The sequence below is a fragment of the Bidens hawaiensis genome, unplaced genomic scaffold, assembly GCF_021521415.1.
Source record: "Bidens hawaiensis isolate Kalapana, Puna unplaced genomic scaffold, B.hawaiensis_p1.1 tig00012472_1, whole genome shotgun sequence".
Lineage (NCBI taxonomy): Eukaryota > Viridiplantae > Streptophyta > Magnoliopsida > Asterales > Asteraceae > Bidens > Bidens hawaiensis.
Genome location: NW_027492020.1, coordinates 427,387 through 446,331, shown reverse-complemented (window position 1 = coordinate 446,331; position 18,945 = coordinate 427,387). Strand labels below are relative to the sequence as shown.

General features: G+C 39.5%; 2 protein-coding genes across 2 annotated transcripts; both read left to right on the top strand.

Annotated features, from left to right (window-relative positions):
- The first annotated feature begins 9,118 nt into the window (after positions 1-9,118).
- Positions 9,119-9,915, top strand: LOC143541134 (DNA replication licensing factor MCM4-like). Its single transcript, XM_077034033.1, has 5 exons — positions 9,119-9,132; positions 9,237-9,396; positions 9,479-9,615; positions 9,718-9,771; positions 9,841-9,915. Exons 2-5 carry the CDS (start codon positions 9,273-9,275, stop codon positions 9,913-9,915), a joined length of 390 nt encoding a protein of 129 aa, XP_076890148.1. The 5' UTR covers positions 9,119-9,132; positions 9,237-9,272.
- A 1,157-nt stretch (positions 9,916-11,072) lies between these two features.
- Positions 11,073-14,711, top strand: LOC143541160 (uncharacterized). The gene is made up of 9 exons (XM_077034054.1): positions 11,073-11,265; positions 12,456-12,672; positions 12,743-12,900; positions 12,993-13,138; positions 13,228-13,290; positions 13,394-13,486; positions 13,570-13,731; positions 13,813-13,904; positions 14,148-14,711. The coding sequence occupies exons 1-9, from the start codon at positions 11,148-11,150 to the stop codon at positions 14,614-14,616; spliced, it is 1,518 nt and encodes a 505-aa protein (XP_076890169.1). The 5' UTR covers positions 11,073-11,147; the 3' UTR covers positions 14,617-14,711.
- Positions 14,712-18,945: the final 4,234 nt, after the last annotated feature.

Sequence of the window (18,945 nt, the reverse complement as noted above, 5' to 3'; positions counted from 1 at the left end):
TCATATTGTGGCATGACGTGGTGGGCAAGACCAAGAAGTTGACAACTTCGGCTCGCTTGTGCTCATCATCCCCCATAGTTAGTTCAAACTGAATTTGACCTAGGGGATGGATGATTTCATTTGAAACACCACAAATTGGTGCGTTCACCATCTCGAGCCGCGCTTGGTCTGCCGGGTCTAACTTTCTGAAACATTGCTCATACATAATGTCAGATTCGCTTCCAGTGTCCACCAGGACCTTTGACACTTCGTAATGAGCAATGTGTGTGGTGATGACGAGAGGGCTGCTGATTGAAGGGCCTCCCCTGATTCTTGGGAAGATAACTTGCTGCTCGCGCCAATCTCCGTGGATTTGCGCGCTTCTCTTTTTTGACGACTGCCCTTGTCGTCCCCCCTCAGCCACACAGATTCTTTTGTATTTCTTGCTGGCAGAGGCTCCTTCAGGTTGCTCATCCTCTATTCTTGGGTTTTTCACCAAGTGAGCCAGCCTGCCTGATTTTACATCCTTCTCGATCGCATCCTTTAAATGATGGCATGCGTCGGTGTTGTGGCCCGGGGACCTGTGAAATTCACAATATTTGCCACTGTTTTGCGGTCCCTTGTAGTGTAGTTGCTTGGGGGGCTTGAATTGGACATTCTCAGTACTTAACACCTGTGAAGGTGTTTTAGTGATGGGAGTCCATATTCTTGGCAGAGGTCTGCTAGGATCTCTGCCGCCCTCCCTCTTGTCACCCTCCCCGCGATTACGAACATCTTTTTGGGGCTGGGGTGAGCTTGGTTGCGTTTGCTTTTCTGCGGAAGAAAAACTTGTTGGTTGCAACCTGGACCATACAGAGTTCTGTTTGGCCTTCTTCTCTTTGCTGCGCGGTGATTCTGCCTGATGCGCTCTTTCTCTTGCCCTATCTTGGGCAATCTGCTTTTCATTTCTCGCGAAGACTCGCGATGCTTCCATAAGTTTTGCCCAAGTGGTGGGCATACCATCTCTGCTTACGAGAGCTCGGCGGAGTTGATCACTGCGCGCGCCTTGTATAAAAGCCACGCGCAGGAGTTGCTCAGTTATACCCCCGATTGCCAGAGACTCCTGATTGAAACGAGTGATGTAGTCCTCAATCGTTTCATCATTCCTGCGCACGCAGTGCATGATGTCATCAGGATCGCGCGTGTGTCTGCGCTGCTGTACGAAGTGGGCTTGGAACTTTTCCAATAGTTCCTCGAACCCATCAATTTGCCCAGTCGGCAAGCTCTCGAACCAGACCCGCGCCGCGCCCGTAAGGCAGCGGGCAAACATGTGACACCATGTTGGCATCGTCCAGCTCTCTAGGTTTCCCGTGTTATAGAAACCTTGCAAAAAGTCATCTGGATCTGTTGTACCATCATATTTGCCCAGACCACTTGGCATCTTGGTCTTGTGCTGGATTGGGGCCTTAGCGATGCGCTCAGTAAATTTTGAGTGCTTCACTAAGATGGCCGGCCTGTACGGCGTGGTTACGTCCACTTGCCCCCTCACTGGCGGGCTGTACGGCATGTGCAGATCCAGATCTGCTTGGCTCCAGGCGCCATGTTCACAGGCGCGCGGAGTTGTGAGCCTCCTGCATGAGTATCTCGCGTCTTCCTCATGCTATGCACTTCTTCATCACTGAACTTAGTGTGTGCAGTGTGAACAGAATGTCCTTCTTCCGGCGCGCGCGGCCTTTTTGTAGTCTGCTTATCAAACGCTTGCCTTTGTGTTTGGTCGGCTAGCTTTTTCTGTTTGACCATTTCATTGTACTTTTCCATTAAACGCCGCTGCTCGTTTATGAGCCATTCATTCGGATCATTTGTTTCTTCTTCTGGACCCATTGGTCCTTTCAGTTTCGCGCCGGCAAGATTTTGTAACGTGAGATCGTCTGGGGGAGTTTCAGTCTGGCCGTGAGGGGTTGTGATGAAGGGACGGTTACTGGTGGTGCGCGTAGAATCACGCGGCACCCTCAGAAACTGTTGTCCCTCATTGACACCCTCACGTTCAATATCCTCCAGAGCTTGATCAGCGTTACGAATGCCAGAAACCATGGTGATTGATTTTTTTTTATGTAGATCTGATGAGATCTGATTGCCGTTTGTAACAGTGGATGGCGCCAATGAAGAAACGTGGATCTACTCGCTGGCAGCAGATCTACTTTCCTCGGGTTTTGATTGTATTATTTCACCGATGGTTCTTCTGGATCTGTGTTCTTCCACCTACAAAATGAACAACGCCGTTAACTTACCCCTCAGAAAGGGACAGAGGGGTCCTCTTTGGGGTAACCCTCCGGCGTGAGAATAAGTATGTGTAGGAGAAGACAATAATGTGTGAGTAAAGGAATTTGGAGGGTATTGCTTAATAGCTGAATACTGTATGTTACTCTGTATGATTATGTGATTGTGTTTTTGTATGTAACTGACTGTGAGTGAATGTAATTCAATATGATTGAATGTGATATCACTGCCTGTAACTGTCAATGATTGAGTATGAATGTGTCCATCAAAGTGGAGTTGATGCTGTATTTATAGTGCTAGGGTTTCCACTGATTAGGCTCAACCTCGTTGGCCTCCTCCAATCGCACTGCGCCACGTGTCCTCTGGGACACCTGGCGCTTTCTCGTTGGTTGTAATCACGTGGTAGCACATGTGTCATGCTGAGTTGTCGACCTTTCATTTGGCAGCTGTCAACATCAGCATATTCTTACTCCTTAAAAAGATGCCTTCTGGAAGGTTGTCTGACGTGCACAATCAAGGTTGCCCTAATCCTGATTTGGATAAGGACGAGGTCGATTATGTGCATGTGTGATATGCGCCAATCCTGAGGATGCGCGAGGTCTTCTCTTTATTCTCACGCGCAGATATTTCATGCGCAGATGTGATATGCAAGAGCATGTGATATGCGCCGCGCGCTGATGCGCCGCGCGCTGATGTGATGCGCGAGCATATGTGTGCCTGGGCAGATGTGATATGCACGAGCATGTGATATGCGCCGCGCGCCGATGCGCCGCGCGCATATGTGATGCGCGAGCATATGTGTGCCTGAGCATATGATGTCTGAGCATGTTTTGTATGCGCCATGCGCATAGGTTTTGGCTTTGTGCCTTCATAATGTCTTTATCTTGTGGGTTGACCCGCCTTGGTCGGTGTTGAGGCGGGTACATACCTCTTCATATACAAAACAGTTGAAATCTTAAATTGGGAAAAAAACATGGTTCTATATTATTTTAAGCAAGTGAAATTTATGAAGAAAATCACATACAACGTTTTCTTTCTTTTTTTGTGTGGGTGGGGGTGGGGGATCTTTTGTGTGGTTTATGATTTGAATAAGTAACAAATTATAAAGAAAGGTACAAAAGAAAAAGGGATTTAGTAGATTATGTGCTTTTCCTTGTTATAAGTACCATACGTTTCCAACATTCTATCTGCAAGATATATATATATATATATATATATATATATATATATATATATATATATGTAGAAAAGGGTTTAAATAAAAAAAAAGAGTTTCCTAAGAATGGTAAGAACTAACAAAGTTTTGACAAATGACATTACAATCTATGGTGAAAGAACAATTTTAGGAAACTATGTCGGTTATAATGATGAAAGAGTAATTCTAGAAAACTATGTCGGTTTTTGGTGGCTTTAAATCTCAACCATTGATCAACATGATCCAATGACTATGATTTATTCCTAGTCTTCCTAGAAAACTACTTCTTTTTAGTATAACCCTCCCCTATATATATATATATATATATATATATATATATATGATGAGGATCATGAGAGAACCTTTTTAAAATTGAGAACTATAAGAATCATTTTGAACCATAAAAAAACCCAAAAATAAAAAAAATCATAAAATAAAAAAAAACACAAAAATAAAAAAAGTAAAAAAACCAAAATTCTTATTTTATCATCCCGGTTTCATTAAAAAAAACTCGGTTTAGCTAAATTATATACACCTATGTATAGTATATACATATATGTACATTTACATGTTTTTTTGTACACATGTGTATAATTTAAGATAAATGATACTGTACATATGTGTATATTACGTAACTAAAGATTAAATAAAATTATACATATGTGTATAATACGACGCATTTTTTTATTTTTTAATTTTTTTTAATGAAACCCGAATGAAATATAAGAATTTTACTTTTTTAAAATTTTTATTGTTTTTTGTTTTATGATTTTTTTAAATATTTTTTTTAAATGTGTTTTTAGTAGTCCAAAATGGTTCTCAAAGTTCTCAATTTGCAAAGGGTTCTCTTAGGATCCTTACCTTATATATATATATATATATATATATATATATAATTATGAAGGTACTTGAACACGAGCATCCGTTGAAGCTCATTGATTTGCAGGTGAAGAATAAAGATGCAAAAGACTCTGATGATTATGATGAAGATGAGGAAGATGATTACGATGAAGAGGAGGAAGAGAAGAAGAATGTGGTTGCACAACATGAGTTTGTGTGTCCATGCAAGCGGTGCGACCTACCAATCAACGAGTATTATAGGTACTACTATGAATGTGTGGATGATTCATGTGATTACTCTCTTTATAAATTTTGTACAAAGGTCCCACCAACTTTAATACACACATCACATTCACATCCTCTTCCCCTCAAAATAGCTCCATATGAAGAAAATTGGCCCAATTGGACATGCTTTTCTTGTGAAAGGGAACACAAAACTCCTGGAGTAAGGTATATGTGTTATTATCCTTGTTTTTTTCGCATTGATATAAGTTGTGGCGTGGAAGCAGACAAAAAAAGGATCCATCACCCTAGCCACCCACACCCACACCCACTAGTGCCTCTCATCTCCAAACCCATTTTATGTCTATATGTAATGCTTGTGGGGAGGAACATAAAGGGATATTTTTTCATTGTGTAACATGTTCTAACTTTGCTATACACAGTGAGTGTGCTTTCCTACCAAAAAGTTTGATATCTTTCATCATACACATCCACTCACTCTATGTTATTCCTTCCCAAAAGAAGAACAAGACACTAAATATGACCCTATATGTAGAGTATGCAATGATGATTTTTATAGGAAAAGGGGGAATCTTTGGATTTATAAATGTGAAAAGTGTATTTATTATGCCCATTTGAATTGTGCAACATCAAGAAAAGAGTCATTCATGTCCATCATGTCTATAAGTAAGTTAACAATTGCATGTGATTTCTTCCATTTAGTTATTATATAGGCCATCCAAACGAATAACTATTTGTTTCCAATCTTTCTTTCAGGTAGAGTTCATACGTTTAAAAATTTTGAAGATGCCGACTATCCTCATCTTGTCCATCTACCATTTCCTAATCAAACTTACAACATATCCAGACAATTATTCGTCAAAGATATTGGACCTGCAACTCAATACCTGGAAAGGGTACATCGTCATGAGCTAATATTAGTTGATATACAATGGATAGATGGTGCAAGCTCCTCATCGAAGACCAGCTCGTTGATGGTGTGTCATAACCCAATGAAAAAGATAGAGCTATTGTGCAATGGATGTGTGAGACCAATCACGGAGATGCCTTTTTACAAGTGTGGGGCCAATGAAGATGAAACTTGCAACTTTGCTCTTCGTGAGTGGTGTACTCGCCTGCCAGCAGAAGTATACAACCATCCAGGTCACCCACAACATCCATTATTTCTAGCGTCATTTTCCTCATGCCCAGATGAGTTATTCGGCATTTTTCGTTGTGATGTTTGTCTCCTATTTTGCAATGGATATGCTTATTGTTGTGAGGAATGTGACTACAACGTTGATGTCACTTGTGGGTTTTTACCGGAAAATATCACACATAAATCTCACGCAGGTCATATTCTTTCAATAGATAAGGAGATTCCTTCTCGATATATATCTCGCTTGCCTTTATGTTTTATGTGTCTGGAAAGTGTCTATGCTTATAGCTGTCGCATGTCTTGTGTATATATACATCCGAAGTCTGCTTTCTGCTTTCTCCTTTCTTTCTTTCTTCTTTACCTATGAAGCAAAACAGTGGCAAAACCTAAATCAAATAATTATTTTTCATCGTCAAAAGCTGCAACAGGTACTCACCCAATCACCCTTCTTTGCAATTGTCTTAAGTATTTTAGGTCTTTTGTTGTTAACAAAATATGTATTTGGGTTTTTTGTAAGATGAATGAAGAAAAAGTATTTATTTAGATTTTATATTGTTTGACCCGCCCCGCCCCGCCGACTCGAAAATTTTTTATTGTTTGACTTTGACCCGACCCAAACCGAACTGCTGTCCCGAAATTTTCTGGATCCATAACTTCGGCCCCCGATGATTTTGGTCAAGCTTCGCCACTGATGATTTGAGGTGTTCTTTTCTTACAAATATGTCTGCGGGATAAGAGAAGTTAATTAGGGTTTGTAGATGTTCTAATTCCATGTTCTTGGATAGTAATTTGGGTTTATTGGGGTTTCTAGATGGATTGTAATTTGGTTCATGATTAGGGTTTTGGGTTGAGTTGTGTACTTATTTGTTCATAGAGAATAAAGATGGTGGTTTCTTTTATCATCATATTTAACACGTTTCAACTTTGTGTGGATTTATTTAATTTATTTGGTCCATTTTATTGTTTTTAGAGTATGCAAGTTGTTTTCTTTTCTTGATTTAATACAATAAAAGTTACAAAGTAGTACTGATAGTGGAATTATCCACATAGGATGAAGTTTTGTAGAACATGAAATAATTAGGGTAATTAAATTGTGTTCATTTATGTAATCAGTATGTGTTATAATCGTTGGCCAGCTAATGAAACTATTGTGACTATTAATAGATAAGAGAACACATTCAATAAACTGTTATATTTCTTTACCAATCCTAATATAATAATCTTTGTACTCTATTGTAGTTTTGAGTATGGATGCACAAGATCAAGGTGTATCCTACACCGATCTTCTTTGTGGGAATTCTATTGTGAGCCTTGACGACTCTCCACCTTTCCCCGCAAATGCAAACAGTGTTAAGAAATCAAAAAGGGGTGTGAACTTCACCGTTAAAGAAGACGAGCTAGTCGTTGCTGCATGGCTTAATCATAGCCTTGATTCCATTCAAGGAACAGATCAGAAATACTCTCAATTGTGGGAAAATATCTATTTGTACTTCGAGCAACATAAAGAAACCACAAACGAAAGGTCAATCAAGTCTTTATCAAATCGATGGTCTAGCATTCAAAAGGCCACTAATACTTTTTGTTCGTGCCTAGATCAAGTTGAACGATTAAATATAAGTGGCATAACCGATCATGATAAGGTAAAATTCCACACTCTAATTTGTTTTGTGAGTATTTTATAATGTTGGGTTAATCTTGACGGGTCGGGGTCAAAGTTGGGTCATGAAATTAAATTAAGTTTGCTTTTAATGGGTAAGTTAAGTGTCAATAAAGCAAAGTGAGTCCGAACCAACATAAAAATACTTATTTTGTTTTTCTAACATGTATTTTATTTGTTTAAATGCAAGTTTGATAAGGCGAAGTTTTTGTACCATAAACAAGAAGAATTCAACTTCGCGTTTGAGCATTGTTGGAACCTATTAAAGGACCAACCTAAGTGGATTTTACGAGACGCGAAGGGCGAGTCAAAGAAAAAGAGGATGACGGTCCCATCCCAGACCCCAACCACAACCCCATCCGAGGCTGGAAATGCAGTTGAAAATGAAGTTATCTAATTGGATCGACCACTGGGTAGGAAAGCTGCAAAACGATCACGAAAAGTTGAAGGTAAGCAAACCGAGGAAATCAAACAACTCAGAAAGATGAAGTATACACTTTTAGAGGAGTCACATGCTCAAGAGAAAGAGTTTTATCGCCTTCAGGCCGAGAAGATGGCGTATGATAGACTTGCTGAAGAAGAAAGGATGAGATTGAAGGCAGAAAAATTGAGAATTGAAGCTGAGAAAGCGAAGCTTGCAAAGAATGAATCCGATCAACGGATTATGATGTTGGACGTGAGTGTTATGACAGAACTCCAACGACTATATTTTGAGGAACTTCAAAGAGAAATCATAATGAGACGCAATCGTGATTGAGATAATCAACTTTAAAGGCCGAACAATAGTGCATATATATTAGTGCTACAAGAAATCGTATTCCCCTTTTTGGTGTTACATGGAAGTCTTATTGCATAAGAACAGATTTTTTTTGGCATTGTCTAACCTTATACTTTTATATTTTTTGGGTTTCATGAATTCAAAGCCTTCTGGCCTTGTGGATGCTGGACTTATTTTGTTTTTAATTAAAGGTTGTTGAAATGTTGTTTTGTTTGAAATCAATGTGCTTTAGGTTGCAATTTAATGTGTGTGTTTTGTTTGGGTGTGTGGTTGCTTCAAATTAATGTGCTATAAGCTGCAATTTTGTTAAACTGTGTGAAAAGTTAAGGGGACATCAATATCATTCTGCAGCTCTTGTTGTTCTATATGTTCATGTAATTGTTTCTTTTGTATTGCATTACCTGCTAGTGCATTGGTCTTTGGATTACAGCTGTGATTTGTTTGTATTGTGTACAAGCATGTGGACAAGAATTTATTGGACAAAAGCCATGTGAATATATTTTGAAGTTATGTTTTAAAATTGGATGGAGATTGTTATGGTTTGCTTATTGTTGTTTCAGATAAGTTGGTATGCTAGTTCCAATTTTTCTTTTTGGTGGCATGATGATGATACAAGTATCTGATATACAAAAGATAACATCATTCTTGGTATTTTGTAATTTTGATTTTTAAGCCAACATAGTAACCCTAAGGGTAATTTTGGTATTTTATTTACCTTCAGTATTGGCAGCAGGTTATAGATTTTTAGAAGGCTAATACGAGTAGTTCATAATTACAAGTGCAGTTTAGTGAAGCTTCTTTTCGCGTTACAGTGCAATATTTTCGCATCAGTTGGCTACAAATGGTGTATGGCATGTTTGGATCGGTCAAGTAGACTTTAATCTATTTTGGATGAAGTTAATTGGGAATTTGCTGCGAACTGTTTGGTTTATTGGAGGTCAAGTTTGCTGCGAATTTGCAAACGGGTCAAAGTCAACATAATAAATGGAACTAGGGATGAGCAAATTCGGTTGTTAATTGTTATACTTCCAGGAAGTAGTAAAAAGGTTGTTAATTGTTATACTTCATTACAATTTTTTTGTAACTTTTTTTTTTCAAACGGGCCGAATCGAAAAAAGTCGTTAAATTTTGCTAAACTTTGAATCAACAGGTGATTACAGCTACTCCTAGACAACTTGAGAGCGTTATGCGCCTCAGCGAGGCTTTGGCCCGCATTCGCTTTTCAGAAGAGGTTGAAAAGAAAGATGTTGTTGAGGCTTTTAGGCTTCTAGAAGTTGCATTGCAGCAGTCTGCAACCGATCCTGCCACTGGTAAGCATTCAAACAAGATAAAACAAAATACATGTTAGTTGGTTAATTAGTTAGGTAACTGATAAAGATGTTTTCTTAACAGGAACCATTGACATGGACCTGATTACTACTGGTGTCTCTTCAATCGAAAGAATGAAAAGAGACAATTTGGTTGCGTTGACTCGCAACATTATTATGGAAAGGCTGCAACAAGGAGGTCCATCTATTCGTATGGTTGAGGTGCGCCTTTTTTTATTTTTATTTTTATTTTTATATTTCAGTTAGCTTATTTATTGTTATTAAGCATTAATATTTAATATGAAAACCATAATTACTCTACAGCTGCTTGAAGAGTTGAAGCAGCGTAGCGAGATTGCTGAGTTGCATCTTAACGATGTAAGTGTCGCTCTGTTTTTCTTGAGCAGGACTATTTTAAACATCTCCTAAGACTTTTTTTTTTGGCAGTTGCGAAATGCACTTGGTACTCTTGCAGGTGAGTCGTTGGTGGATGTCCGCGGTGATAGTGTAACAAGAGTATGAGCAAAGGCTAATATCCGCTTCATACAAAAGTTCTAGAGATTGTATGCTTATTAACATTAAGACGGAGTATTGCGACATTTGTGTACTTTTGGGTTATATATATGTTGAACGCTTTGACATTATATGTGTGATGTTAGTTAGAAATGCTTGTGTATGAGATGAAAGGTGTTCGGATTTGCTGCATGGTTTAACCTCAGTATTGGCAGCAGGTTATAGATTTTTAGAAGGCTAATACGAGTAGTTCATAATTACAAGTGCAGTTTAGTGAAGCTTCTTTTCGCGTTACAGTGCAATATTTTCGCATCAGTTGGCTACAAATGGTGTATGGCATGTTTGGATCGGTCAAGTAGACTTTAATCTATTTTGGATGAAGTTAATTGGGAATTTGCTGCGAACTGTTTGGTTTATTGGAGGTCAAGTTTGCTGCGAATTTGCAAACGGGTCAAAGTCAACATAATAAATGGAACTAGGGATGAGCAAATTCGGTACTACTACTGAATCAGTACTAAAGTTTCGACTTTCGGGATCGTTACGGTACCGGAACCGGTATTTCATGAATTTTTACCTTCGGTACCGGTATTATCCCGGTACCGTACCAGTACCGAACCGAATATTTTGATACCGGTACCAAGAATTCGCGATTTTCGGAATCGATATTTTTGGTACCGGTACAGTACCAAGCTCATCCCTAAATGGAACTCAGTTGAAGCGTTGTTCAATGAAGTGCTATTTTGGATGAAGTTAATTGGGACCTACGAAGAAATTTAAACGCATATCGATTATAATGTTTGGTTTAATATACTATATGAGTTCGAGCCGACTTTAGGCTTGCATAACGTTTAACGCAATTTTTCGGAAGGTTATTAGAATTATTTTAGACGAAAAGTATAATAAGACAAAATAGTCTTTAGTTAAAATTGTAAATGAATAGAAAGAGAAAAATAATAAAAAAGAATGTAGAGATAAATATAGAGGTTAGGATGTGTGGTGTTTTTTAAAATGAGAGGCATATTTTAAAAAGTAGTGAATTTTTGTTAAATTATATGGTTAAAGATGGTGGATGGGATAACAATGCTCTTAATGCGTACTTATAATAATAATAATAATTAATCTGTTTTTAACGCACACGGCACACATGTACGATCATTTCGCTAGCGGTGATGCAACGCCACGCGCCGTCGCACGCGGCGTATCCCCAATAAATAAATGAATGTTACCATCGGAGTGTTTCAATGACGGCCATGGCTAATAATAATAACAATAATATTGTATACACTTTCATGTTATTATGCATTGTTTACGGTTTCCTTTGGATCTCACTTTGCTCCGATCACCGTCTTCCACCACTAGGTACACACTTCACATTTGATGTTATCATCGATTAACTTCATATTCATTAGTAATCGATCATAATTTTCTATCAGAATTTAATTTTATTGTTTCATGTTTAAGTTAGGGTTTGATATCTTCTGTTTACGGCTTAGGTTTACATGAATTCCAGTTGCAAATGTCATTAGAGACTGAAGTTCAATTTGGTAATTTATTACGAGAACTCGAGCTCGCCTCGTCTTGAGTTACACTCGAGCTCTTTTTCTAAAGCTCGTCTGCTAGTGACTTAGTTTTTCATGCTCGAGCTCGGCTCGTTTATTATTTATTAGTTTTATTCATATAAGGTTTTAATTGTTTTTATATATTTTGCGAAAAGCCTTAAACGAGCCTATACTCGGTTGTGGAGTGTGAAATCAATACATAGAAGCCTAGAAGAGATAAAATGTAATAATGCATGAGTCTAATTGAGCTTCTCATACAAGGCTCGAGCTCGGGTTCGATAACTAAATGAGCTTTGTTTGAGGCTTGTGAATCATTTTTTCAGGCTTGAGCTAGGATCATTTATTATTTATTAGTTAATTTATGTATGTTTTTAATTATTTTTATATAGTTTGAGAAAACCTTTAAAAAGCCTAAGCTCGGCTCAAGCTCAGCTGTGTGGTGTGAAATCAATACATAGAACTAGGGGTGTAAACGAGCTGAGCCCGAGCTTGGCTGGGCTCAAGCTCGGCTCGTTTTAGCTTATGAGGGCTCGGGCTCGGGCTGGAGCTCGGCTCGTTTGAGCTCTTTTTATAAAGCTCGAGCTCGGATCCTGAATTTTTTTTCAAGCTCAGGCTTGGCTCGTTTATTATTTATTAATTAGTTTATACACGTTTTTAATTATTTTTATATATTTGGAGAAAAATCTTAAACAAGCCTAAGCCCGGCTTGAGCTCTTATAGTACCTTAAACGAGCCAAAGCTTAGCTCGAGCTCAGTAATGTAGTGTGAAGTTAATACATAGAAGTCTAAAAGGAGGTAAAACTTAAAAACACACAAGGCTCGAGCTCGGGCTCGATAACTAAACGAGCTTTGTTTGAGGCTCAAGCTCATTTCCAGCATTTTTTTGATTCGATCTCGAGTAGCTCGTTAGCGGCTCGGCTCGTTTGCGCCCTTCTATATGAGATTTACAGTCATACAGATACTAACTATTCTTATTGTTTGAGATCACAGGCATTAATGTTGGGAATCCAGCTATAGATGTTAGTCCTACATCATTAAATGTACCTTATGAAGGATCCAAAGATGTTGTATCATGTGCACGTGTTCCTGTATCTGGTGTATCGCGATTGAAGCTCCAACATTATGCAAGTGTGTATAATATCACGTTGTATCCTTCTGTATTGATCCCTAAGAAACAGCACACCAAAATTCAAGTCTGCTTTCACAGGTAATGCATTTCAGATTCACTCCTGTTACTAATTATTATCTCATTCCATATACTTGTTAAATTATTGCAGGAACTCGTCACTGGGATTATGCGAGTGTGAAAACGATGACTGGAGATCTCTTCAAAACGGGCTGTGGATTTCCACCATGTCGCCATACGAGCACAAGTTTGTTGATGTGAAATTCGGTAGTATGATTACTAGTTCTGTAACTGTCACTCTTGAAGAAGGTCCTTGTTTATCTTCATTTATTACAGTCTGTTTGATCCATATGCTTATTTGTTAGTTCTGACATTTAGTTTGGTGATTGTGTGACATGCAGTGCAACAAAGATGGCGTTACGTATTACTTACTGTAGGCATTGTTTTACTTTTTTTGGCACCCGTTGTCAGTGAATGGGTTCCCTTTTATTACGCCAGTTCTATGGTTATTGGAATCATAACTGTTGTTCTCATAATTCTTTATCAGGTACATGTTTCTGTTTAACTATATATGGTTATTAGCTCTCTGGTTTTCAGGAATTGTTTAATAATGATATTATTTATGTTGTTGAACAGGCAAGAATATTGTTACCCATTGGTAGAAGAAACACATTTTACCTCGCTATAGTGTGCTCAGTAGTAAGTTTTACACACATCTTTTTCGGTATAATTTACAAAACTAAATACAGTATATTTTGGTGTTCTAAAATATGTATATATTTTGCTTGTGTAATTCTTTCAGATTGGAGCAGGATCTTTTGTAATGCATCATATTTCATCATATCTTAATTCAGTCCTTTCAAACTTTGGAATGAGTCCAGATATACAGAACTTAGTAAGTTTTCCTTAACCTATTCCCACATTATCGGTTGTATTTCAATAACACGTGTTATATGTTTATTATCTTTAATTCTGCAGGTGTATTATTTTGTTGGGCTTGGAATATTCCTCTTAGGAGCCGCTCTTGGATATTGGATTCTTAGAAAAAATCTTATTTCAGAAGATGGTGAAGTTTATGTTGGTGTTGCTCAATTTGTCAAATGGTCAATGTTTGTTGTTGCAGTCACATGTATTTTCCTGGTGAGTTATTTGTGCATTAATTGGTTTTACAACTTTCCAAAAATTATTTGCTCATTTATTTATTTTCATCTCTTTTTTCAGAGTCCCAAGGACAACATTCTGGCAATGGTTGCAGTGGGGTCTTGTTTGGCATTATATCATATGATCATGTGGACGAAGGGGTACTACTGTGAGTAAGTTAGATTAATTTAAATGTGCCGTCAAGAACAATATGTGATTATATATCTTGATTGAATGTCGATCAAAATAAGAAAACAGGTTATAAAAAACATATAATAGAAAAGGGTAGAATGGTCATAAAGTAAAAGTTCTATCATAAAGTAAAACATATAAAAAAGTTTCAATAAGTGGAACCTTAACTTTCTAATATAATTTTTTAGTTATGTTATTAATATAAAGACTTTGGTTTCTTGCAGTTCTCAGTTATATACTAGGAAACGGTATCTCGGGGCTAGATGTAAACAGACAACCTTGAAGTACGGGCATGCTGAATTTCTAACCTGCTCAAAAAAGACTAGTCCTTTAAAGGGTTTGATGAATTCTTTCAAATGGTCAAACTCCCGGGTCAAAGGTAAGGTGTCACCATTGACCAAAACCTGGTCAGGTTATGACGTATACTCAACATTTCACAAGACTCCAAACAGGAAGAAGTTCTCAGAGGAAGAATGGGACGAATTCACAGAACAATCAACCCGACATTCAGTTGCTGAGCTGGCGTCTTCTCCTGAGTTCACTGATTGGGTTATTAAGAATGCTGGTAGATTCAAACTTGTTCGTGAAGATAGTTCAGATGATTTAGAGGGAAGTGATTCGAGTTCTACAAACGATTGTCAGCAACATAATGGAAACGGGGTAGGGTTTTTCAACCGGTTTATGTTCAGTTGAAGTGAATAGCTGGTAACACTAAATAGTAAATAACTAATATTACTGAGTTCGGGAGTTTTTTAGTCATGAAGTCTAGTCAAATGTTTGACTTTACCGTTGGTCAAATTGGAATATTCGAGAGGAGTTGTATAGCTTAGAGTCAAATTTTGGTTTTATGCTAAAATTGGTACAAATTTGATTCTTATTTTGCCTTGAGGGTTCTTAGTTTGACTTTATGGGGTCAAATTTAGTACTCTTGGTCTCTAAAGTTACATGATTTTCTATATTGTTTTTGTTATTTATGCAGCTTTTATTATTACTAAAAGTTTTAAACAACATATTATTGAGATACTAGAAAGTCAAACACTGACTTTTTCAGGTTCAAATCTTTTGATTAGTTGGTTGGATGCAGATGACCAATGTATCAAAGTTGATAAAGGTTCAAAACTGGATGGAGCTGTTCATGGCTGACTTTTCAATTTGGGTTTAAAGAACCATCTTAGGCGGTGATAAGAAAACGAAGACGTTGAATATCCTTATCGATAGAAAATTTTGTTGGTCAAAAAGGTTGTTGAACCCCGAGCTTTCAACTTTAGGAACCTGAAGTACATACGTGTGATCGCTGTATCTTTTCTCTGCATGCATCAATGAATTAGCAAATGGAAGTGACCTCATATGATAGGATGGAATATTGGAATTTCACATATGATCTATAATCACTTGATTGTAAAGGAAATGAGAGAGAATGGAACATTACAAGCTAAAAAATCTGGCGCTCGATATTCTAAGATTGAGAAGTGTGTTCAATACAGAACCAATTTTAAGTAATAAAAAAACTACGATAACCATACAAACACTTACACAGTCATGGCAAGTAATTATGTATGTGGTAAGATAGAGAAAGAGAGAAGTAAAAAACTTGGTTTTGTATCATATTTTAAACTTTTAGTTTTTTACTTCAAAATTACTTGGTATTGAATTATTTTGAGTTGGGAAACAAAAATATAAGCAAATTTTCTATCTTGGGAGGAAAACAAATGGGTTGATTGTATAACTATAAACTAACAACACACATCAGTATTTTATTTTATATTTGTTAATAGATTTACCTCCTTGTGTTTGTATTTGGTTTCACCGAAAGGTTGTGCGGGGCGTCTAACTCAGACAACCAAGCTCGAGTGAGTTAAAGTTAGGTGGCACATGTTTATTGATTGGTTTATCTGATATCAGACACTATAAACAATCTACGAGGCATCATATTGGGGCAATACTACGATAGAGTTAGCTTCTCATTTTCTTAGTAAAACATGTATATCTATCACGTTAAAACTTAAAAGGTTAAATGTTACTGAGTCTTGTTTCTAGTAAAAATATATGTCATGTGACATAATAGTATCTAGTTGCTGGTAAGTAAAAATAAATAAGCTCTATTCGATTCTTTTAAAGTTTCATGAAGAGGTAGGTCCCAGCAGAGACCAGTTGGTCCCGCAAGACTCACCTTGAACAGGTACGTCTGTGCAAAGGTCATCTGCTCCCGCAGGACCCACCATGCTCATAGAATCTTACGCGCAGTACGCAAGCTGTACACGCAGGGAAAGCCTCCCAATGGTGAAGTACCCCGCCTGTTCCCGCAGTTGCGGATACAAGCCATCAGGGAAGGCTACCCGCAGACAGCAGAGCTACACGCACAAGACACTAGCTACTTCAGCAGTCACGTGAAGGAATGAGCAAGGCGGGAACAATCCCGCCCAAATGAGCCAGTCTGAGTCTGAAAGATCTTTTATACCATACCTACCAAGGTATGGATAGGACAGACGATCTGACCAGAACAGCCCATGAGCCAATCACAGGGTGACAGCTCACAGACAACAGTGCGAGGAGGAGCACCCTCTAGTACTGTTTGTCACTATTAGCCGCTGCCTACTCACCAACCCTTACTATGGAGCATGCGCAGCCTACAGTTGGTGGAATAGTGTTACTGTTGGCCGTAACCTATTCACCAACCAGCATGGCCTGCGTACAATCCACCGTAAGTGGGACGTGCATAGTCTACAGTTGGTGGAATAGTGCAGCCGACTTTGTTACTGTTGGCCGTAACCTACCCACCAACCAGTATGGCCTGTGCGTAATCTACTGTTGGTTGAACAGGAATACTATTCAGCCGGCTGTACCTTCTAGAAAACCTACCTTCGGCTATAAATACTCCAACATCTTGGAATGGTAAGATCATCTGCTATCCAGTTATCTAGCAATCTCTTAATATACACTTATATTCAGAGCAACCTAGTCTGATTCTCACGCCGGAGGGTGGTCACAAGGAGGAACCCCCCCCCCTTCTCAGTGACGAGCTTACGGTGTTTGTTTTGCAGGTCTCCTGAAGAACAGCCTTCTCAGCTAGACCTCATTCGTGGGAAACATTACTTAACCCTCAGATTATCTATAATCTGTACCGGGTCACTTAGTGTTTCTTCATTGGCGCCATCCGTGCATAAAAGCTAGAACTATTTTAGTTTTCACAATTTCTGAAGAAATGGTTAACGTTACTCCGGTCCAAAGGCCCGTAACTGATCAAGAAACCCCGGTAACCACCCCAGCAACTGGGGGGAACACCGGCGGTTATACAATCCTTACGAACACTACCCCGACTACCCAAGCCGGGGCAAGTGGAGTAAATATTCCATTGGGGTTCACCGATACCCAACTGGAAAAACGAACGAAGGTCCCTCGCCAAACACTAGATCAAGTGAAGGCGTGGGCCGAAGCACGGCAAAGAGAATTCCAAGCCGAATTGGATGAACGCTTGCGTTCAGCTCAACAGGCTGACGAATTCACCAGTACTCGCCAACACCTCAATATGAGCAGTGACTGCGAGTACTCAGAAGACGAGTTGGAGTCTGATACCGACGCGAACCCTCGCCATAAGGCGAAAGGGAAGCGTAAGGACACGGACGTCCAACTAAAAAGGAATTTTGGGGAAGCTTTTAAACCAATCGCGGAGAGAAACCCGCGTGACTTCTCCAAAACCTTTAGACCAACTGCTACAAATGCAGGAAGGTCAAAATTCGCAAGAGACATTGCGGAGGCAATCGCCCCGAGAAGTGCCAAACAAATGTCAAACATTGGCACTTATGATGGTCTATCCGACCCAGACGACCATCTGAACAGGTTCATTGCGGGGGCTACCGTCAGCAACTGGACGGAACCCACGTGGTGCTACATGTTCCAGATGACTCTGGTCGGAGCAGCCAGGGCATGGTTCGATCGTTTACCGATCCACCACATATATGACTGGGCGGACTTTCAGAACAAGTTCAGCCAGCACTTCAGCCAACAGAGGAAGTACACTGAAGAGCAGTGGACGATCCTCAACTGCGTGAGAGAGGAGGATGAATCTTTACTAGACTTCATCACTCGCTTCAACTCCAAAAAGCTTAGTCTCGGCAACATAAGTGAGGATCTGGTTCGCGCCGCCTTCATCCAAGGCGCCGAATACCCAGAACTTATCCGCACGTTGACGGGTAAGGATGGCATGCCATCCACATGGGATGCCATCATGACGGCAGCAAAGCGCTTTGCCGAGACGGAAAAGCAACTGGGAAGGGACCTTCCCCAGAGTACGCACCTCTACACGCAGAGGACAAGAGAGAACAATGTCCGGATCGCCCGGCAGAACAAAAAGAGGAGGCTAGGTATTTGGCAGTCAAGGGTAAACTTTGACACCTCATCCAGCTCTCGCCCTCTTGTTGGCGGAAGGGACAACACACACCCTTCAAATCGAAAACACCGGTGGACGCCACTCACAAAGAGCGTCACGGAGATATTTGCCACGGAAAAATTGCCATGGCCCAAAGCCCCATCGATCCGGCAGAAACCTAATGCGGATCAAAGCAAATCCTGTGATTTCCACGGGACAAAGGGTCATGGTACCGAAGAGTGCACATCCTTGAAGGATATTATTGAAACATTTGTTAAGGATGGAAGGCTTGCACATCTCGTGGCATCGATCAGGAAGGGAGGAAGGAATGACAACCGGTACAGAGGTAACGGACGAAAGCCCGTCGACATCAGCATCAACATGGTTCATGGCAAGGTCAGAGGAAAAAAAAGACGGGTGATAGAACCATGCGCGTGGAAGGAAGCTGAGGTGCGCTTCCCGCGAGTGCCAGGAGGCCCCAGCAAAGAAGGCCCCATCGTCATCAGAATCCAGCTGGGGCACTACATCACCTCCCGCACTCTTGCTGACAACGGCGCTTCGTCGACAGTGATGTACAGGCAGTTCTTTGATAAGCTGGATGATGAAGACAAGGAACGCTTGGAAACGGTCTACGCTTCAATGGAAGGGTTTGATGG

What these genes read in the sequence shown, in the direction of transcription:
- LOC143541160 (XM_077034054.1), top strand. Translation starts at nt 11,148, where the DNA reads ATGACGGCCATGGCTAATAATAATAACAATAATATTGTATACACTTTC. An exon ending in ATTCAAGTCTGCTTTCACAG is followed by an intron (nt 12,673 to 12,742) that starts GTAATGCATTTC and finishes AAATTATTGCAG; the next exon opens with GAACTCGTCACTGGGATTAT. An exon ending in CAGTCACATGTATTTTCCTG is followed by an intron (nt 13,732 to 13,812) that starts GTGAGTTATTTG and finishes CTCTTTTTTCAG; the next exon opens with AGTCCCAAGGACAACATTCT.
- LOC143541134 (XM_077034033.1), top strand. Translation starts at nt 9,273, where the DNA reads ATGCGCCTCAGCGAGGCTTTGGCCCGCATTCGCTTTTCAGAAGAGGTT. An exon ending in TGCAACCGATCCTGCCACTG is followed by an intron (nt 9,397 to 9,478) that starts GTAAGCATTCAA and finishes TTTTCTTAACAG; the next exon opens with GAACCATTGACATGGACCTG. An exon ending in CTGAGTTGCATCTTAACGAT is followed by an intron (nt 9,772 to 9,840) that starts GTAAGTGTCGCT and finishes TTTTTTTGGCAG; the next exon opens with TTGCGAAATGCACTTGGTAC.